At 44.1% G+C, this 6,115-nt stretch overlaps 1 protein-coding gene across 1 annotated transcript; it reads left to right on the forward strand.

The window, feature by feature from the left end:
• Positions 1 to 2,829: 2,829 nt before the first annotated feature.
• LOC138901988 (uncharacterized) lies at positions 2,830 to 3,566 on the forward strand. Its single transcript, XM_070189790.1, has 2 exons — positions 2,830 to 3,132; positions 3,309 to 3,566. The coding sequence occupies exons 1-2, from the start codon at positions 2,830 to 2,832 to the stop codon at positions 3,564 to 3,566; spliced, it is 561 nt and encodes a 186-aa protein (XP_070045891.1).
• The last annotated feature ends 2,549 nt before the right edge of the window (positions 3,567 to 6,115 follow it).

Raw genomic sequence — 6,115 nt, forward strand, 5'->3', positions numbered from 1 at the left:
GACAGCTTGGTTCCCGGAGCAATGCTTCCGAAGACAGCAATAAGAATATTGTTAGAGGAAAATAAAGTATTATTTGGCTTGGAATAATGTGTAGTATACGTTTGTCAGAATTTTCGTGTCCTACAATGGCTGTTGAAGTCACTAATTATAGTTATACCTAGGGAACAAGGTCCTAGGATCAAGCCCCTCTTAAATCACAATAATCGGGACCATTGATGAATATGTAACGGCAGAAAACGAATGCCAAAATTCTCTGTAACGGACGTGTGTTCAATACTGAGGAATATTCTTCATTGAATATCATCTGGTGGAAAATATCTGTTGCCCTCGTTAACAATGTTCCCTTCAGGATCTACCCGATGCCAACCGAAGTTGTTGTCCTCGATCTTGGTTTCCACTAGCTTCGTCTTCTGTCTGTCTCCGGTTCCACGTGTCACTCTATCATTCGAGTATTTAATGTGAACTGATTTTATTCTATACAGATAGTCCCCCTGCTTTCTAGTGGCATATCTTTGTGTCACTAGAAAGTTGGTGAAAATTCATTTCCTGGTGGGAAATTCACTTAACTCTTCTGAAAAGTTTCTGCCGCTTGATAAGACGCACGTCTCTTCGCATTTAATACCCCAAACACGTGTTACTCCATGATTTAGCAATATTTTCTCCGGTTCTCGAGGTAATCATGGCCACGATTTTAGCCGCCTATTCCTTTACTTATACACCTCATTCTTCTTTTTTTACACTTAACAGTTCTACAAATTCTCTCAATTTTTTTGCATTCAACTCTTTGCTACTTTCATCTTTCTTCACAGAACTCTTACCACCTTCTGCTGATCATGGCTTCTATTAATAACTCTTCCAAGAACTACGGTCTTCTCTTCGGTAGGGGTTCGAGAACAAAGACAAAGAAATCGATGTTGATGCTGACACCCCTACGGTGAGCACCATCATCCCCAAACAACTCAACACAACCAAGGACTTCAAAGAGAAATTCCCTTCTTCAAGTTCTCGCACTTGGGCTGTTAGCATATACCCTTCTTCTATCCGTCCTTCCAGCATTCCTACTATGAAAGAGGGTTGTGATTGCCATGACCTGAACATCATTGCTCCCGAACTAGTGGAGCGAGTAACCTTCACTAAGAACGGCTTCATGTATATTTATACGTACCCATTCACTTTGGGTACATTTTCTTTGAGCGGGGGACTAGACCCTGTGATTTTGGAGTTATGCCAAGGATACCAAGTGTGCTTGGCACAAGTGGGCCCTTCGATATGGCGAATGATGGCATGTCTGCGGCGGCTGTGCCAGGAAACGCAAGAGGAGTTCACCTTGGCTCATATGATTAATCTCTACTCCCTCAAGATTTTCCGTGGGGGAGTAATAAATTTCAGCAAACGTGGACACCATGCTTTGCTCACCAGCATGTATGACGACAACGACCGTGGATGGATGGAGCGGTTCGTCGTTGTTGCCACCAGGGATATCATCTCGGCCACAACTCTATATTTCCACAAGACTCGTATACGTAAGTTCAAAGTCTGTTTATTTTCTAAAAAAAGTCATTGCTGACCCTTCTCTTTTTATTATTTCAGCAACTTGGTGGACACCTCCAAAGGTTGAAGTCTTGGATCTGTGGGTTCAGAAGATTCTGGACATCACCACGCTTGACACCCGCCGGTGGAAAGAGTTGGTCCCCAAATACGGATGGAGGGACAATAATCACGGTAAGTTGAGCCGTGAAACTGATTTTTCCCTCATCTTATCTTTGTGCATAAGAAAACTGGCTAACCTCACTTTTTGTTGGATTCAGGTCTCCCGCAGGCCTCTGTTACCATCCTTAAGGAAGATGTTTTGGTTAATCTCGTGGAGGCTACGAGGCTACTGAAGAAAGATCTTACCAGAACAGGCGCCATCAGATCTGCTTCCGGTACAAGTGCTTCCTCTCGAAGTCCCCGGTCAGAGAACAAACAACCAAAAGGCGGCGTTCTTCCTCGACAGAGGGCAAGAATAAAAGGTGAAGAAAGACACGCCCGAGGTAGCCACAACCACTGCGGTGATTGATGATGATGGGGAAGCCAGTGATTAAGGGGCTTCCCTACAAAGGAGACAATGTCCTTCATCGGCTCAATAGAATGCTCAATATGAAGAGTTTATAAACTCAATCGAGGATGATGCCCAAGTGCTCTAGGGAGAGTTTGACTTGGTGGAGAATGACAATTCTCCCTTTCTGGTCCCAACTACTGCTCCCGGTACTGTGAGGCCGAGTACCGGGCCTCTTCCATCTTTGATTGGTGAGCAACCAACAACCAGCACTGCCTCCGCCGCAGCTGCTTCTCAACCCACAACATCATCAACTTCATACCCTTGTACACCGGTCATACCTTTATTACCAGCAACTGCTACATCACCCCCACTAGCCGCAGACACCCGAGAGGAGGATGTCCTTCCTCCCCAGCCCCCAGACCATGAGAATTTAAGGCACAACTATTCACCCCCTTCTGCAGATCCCTAGAGGAGGAGGAGTGCTTCCCTCTCGGTATCTACCGAGTGCCATCTGAAGCCGCTGGCGTCAGAAAAAGATAAGAAGAAGATACACTCTCCTGTTGTTGAATAATTCCATGCACAATGCAACAGCGGTAACATACTTATTCTCTTTACTACTTGTTTCTTCTTGATTTGCTATGATAAAGTTTTTAATTTGGGTTTTTTCTTTGCATGCCAACTTCCTTACTTTTGAGGGCCTTCAGAAGTTGATCCTCAATAAAGAAAAGCTTAAGTTCGAGCGGGATAAAATGTTGGCCGAGAGGGACTAAATTGTTGCATGCCTTCCGATGCTGGAAGCAAAAGCTGCTGAAGCTGGTGAGTTAGAGGCTCGGCTGCAACATAGTGAGCAGGAAATGATAGCCCTCAGCCAAGAAGCCTCTCAGTTAAATGTACAGTTTCAAGAAGCCAAGGCTAAATGGTCTGATGTCCAAAATGATGTGCTTGCTACTGCCGAGCGTGAATCTGCCTCCATTGAGAGATTGAATAACTTGGAGGCAGCCTTGAACTCCAAAGCTGAAGAGGTTGATGCTGCTGAGGATAAGCGTGCCCAGATGAATGAAAGGTATAAGAGGATCATGGAACATAATAAGGTACATATAACCACTATCCGGGATCTTGATCTTAGCCTTAGTGCCGCGAGATCTGAGCAGGATGGCCTTTAAACCGAGGTGGAGTGGCTTAAATCAGAACTTCAGCGCCGAGCGGATTCCCTCATCATTAAAAAAAGATATTCTATGTATAGAATGAGAAGAAAACCTTGGAATAGGCTAAAATGGGCGTCACTGATATTGATGATGAAATCGCTAAGGCCCGAGAACTGGAGTTAACCGCTCGAAGACGCCTCCCTACTCAGCCCGATGCAACTGACTCTTCTGGTTCTAGTTCTGAGTTCTCGGGAAATGAGGAGGAACTTGAAGAGAATAATGATGAAGGCCAAGATCCTGAGCCGATGGAAGATCCGCCTACTTCTCCCGGGGGTGCTGATGCTTCTCTTCCCCTGAGTTCTGGGGGCGATGTAGTTTAGCTTTTTGCTTTCTTTACCTTTGTTGTTTTCTTTTTAAATTTTTGTATTTGTGCTTTGGCACGTTTGATAAATAAAAGTGTTTTTTTAAGCATTGCGCAAAGCTTACTTTTTTGCGTCGAATTATGCAAGGCTACGAGTGTATTTTTTCCCGGATAGCATTTGGGTTTCGGACATGAATTCTTCTGAAACCAACCCTTTACCGTGGAGATTTCATAAGAGAAGGCCCTCTTATGTTTACGGTGCTCCTGAAGAGGATGTCTCCTATTCATTCCGGTACTAGCATTTGAAGTACTTGATTAACTTTTAAATGATAAAATTAATTCATTGTTCGGACAAGAAACAAGATAAAAATAAAGGACTTTATTTTATTCCTTCTATCTTTAAAAGTACATAAGCATTTGTTTTGCTAAATGAAATTGCCATTACATGTGTGGCTAATTTGTACAACTTGTTTCTATGGGGATGGCTGTGTAGTCCCTAGTCCTGATGAGACATTTTTGTTCCCAAATTTTGTAGTCCCGTTTTCTATGGCAATCAGGTTGTCGTATTCTCATATAATCCCCCCTCCCCTAGTGTTCGAATGAGAAGAATGCGAATTGGAACATGGGAAGTCTTGCTCCTTTGAGGATTCCACTAGTGAATGGTTGGATAATCATTTGTCCGATAGCAAGCTCCGTTTCCCTTTAGGAACTTTGCTATCGAGCCAAAGATTATCTAACCACCCCCAGTGGCTTGTAGGGAGAACACTTGTAAATGGTTGAATAGCCTTTGGTCCGGTGGCAAGTTTTGCTTCCCATTAGGAATTTGCCACTGATCCAAAGATTATTTAACCATCTCGCAGTGGTTTGTCATTTTGATGCCATGTCGTTTAAAGGTCTTACTTCTGCTGATGGTGTTTCCTTCGTACTGTGCTTTCTGTTGCTATCTCGTTAAAAACCTTGCTAGAAAAATCCAATTGGGATAAAAACTGGACGAAGGAAAAAAGAGTACAGCACATACTTTCAGTACAAGTGGTGCCCATCAGCAATAATATCTTTTGAGGTGAGTCACATTCCAGTTGCTCGGCAATTTGACTCTGTCTTGGTTTTCTAGTTCGTATGATCCATTTTCCAGTGACAACTGAAACCCGGTAGGGGCCTTCCCATGTCAACCCTAGCTTTCCTGCGTTGAGCTCCCAGGTATTTTGAGTCACCTTTATTAAAACCAAGTCTCCCACTTTGAAATAACAGAGATTGGCCCTTCGATTATAGTACTTTTCCATTCATTGCTTTTTGGGCCACTATCCTTATGTGCGCTCAGTCCCTGCATTCGTCAAGCAGCTCATGTTTGACTAACAATGCTTCGTTATTTGTTTCTTCGTCCGCTCAGAAGTACCTCAAGGTCGGTTCTCCTACTTCCACCGGGATCAGAGCTTCTGCTCTGTATACGAGAGAGAAAGGTGTCTCTCCCGTGCTCGACTTTGTCGTCGTCCAGGATGCCCATAGCACTATTGGTAACTCTTCGGGCCATTTTCCATTAGTTTCTTCCAACCTCTTTTTGAAGTTTTGAATAATCACCTTATTGGTTGATTCCGCCTTCCAATTTGAGCTCAGATGGTATGGCGAAGATGTGATTATTTTAATTTTCAGGTCTTCAAGGAATTTTGTGACCTTTGAGCCTATGAACTGTGGCCCGTTGCCGCAGGCAATCTCCTTCGGTATTCCGAATCGGCAAATTATGTTCTCCCACAAAAAATCGATCACTTCGCGCTCGCCGATTTTCTGATAAGGACCTGCTTCAAACCACTTAGTGAAGCAATCAGTTAAAATCAAAAGAAACCTTACCTTACCGGGAGCCGGTGGCAGCGTACCGACTATGTCCATCCCCCATTTCATGAATGGTCATGGGGATTACCGAGTACAGTAGCTCTGCTGGTTGGTGCACTCACGGCGCATGGCGTTGACACTTGTCGCATTTCTGAATGAATGCCTTAGCGTCTTGTTCCATCCGGGGCCAGTAATATCTTGCCCTAACTAATTTTAACACCAACGGGTCTGCACCTGAATGCTTTCCACAAATTCCTTCGCGAACCTCTCTCATGATGTAATTAACTTTGGAGGCACCTAAGCATCAGGCCAACATGCCTTGGAATGACCTTCTGTATAACTGTCCTCCCCAGAAGCTGTAACGAGATGCTTTGGTGTAGAGTACCCATGATGTTTTCGGGTCTTCGGGCAGCTTGACGTGCTCAAGGTAGTCGATGATTTCATTCCACTAGTCCCAGAACAAGTTAGTGATATTTACTTCATAATAATCGTCCACATCTAATACTGAGTGCATGAGCTGTACAAACATACCGGAATCTGATCCTTTCATTTCCGTGGACGATCCCAGATTGGCCAAAGCATCTGCTTTTGCATTTTCTTCTCTTGGGATGTGGGTGATTGACCATTCCCCGAACCGTGCGAGCGGAGTTTGAACTTTCACCATATATTGTGTCATGTGTTCCTCCTTGGTGTCGAAGATTCCATATACCTGATTAACCACCAGTTGGGAATCGTATTTGATTT

This window comes from Nicotiana tomentosiformis, chromosome 11, assembly GCF_000390325.3.
Source record: "Nicotiana tomentosiformis chromosome 11, ASM39032v3, whole genome shotgun sequence".
NCBI lineage: Eukaryota > Viridiplantae > Streptophyta > Magnoliopsida > Solanales > Solanaceae > Nicotiana > Nicotiana tomentosiformis.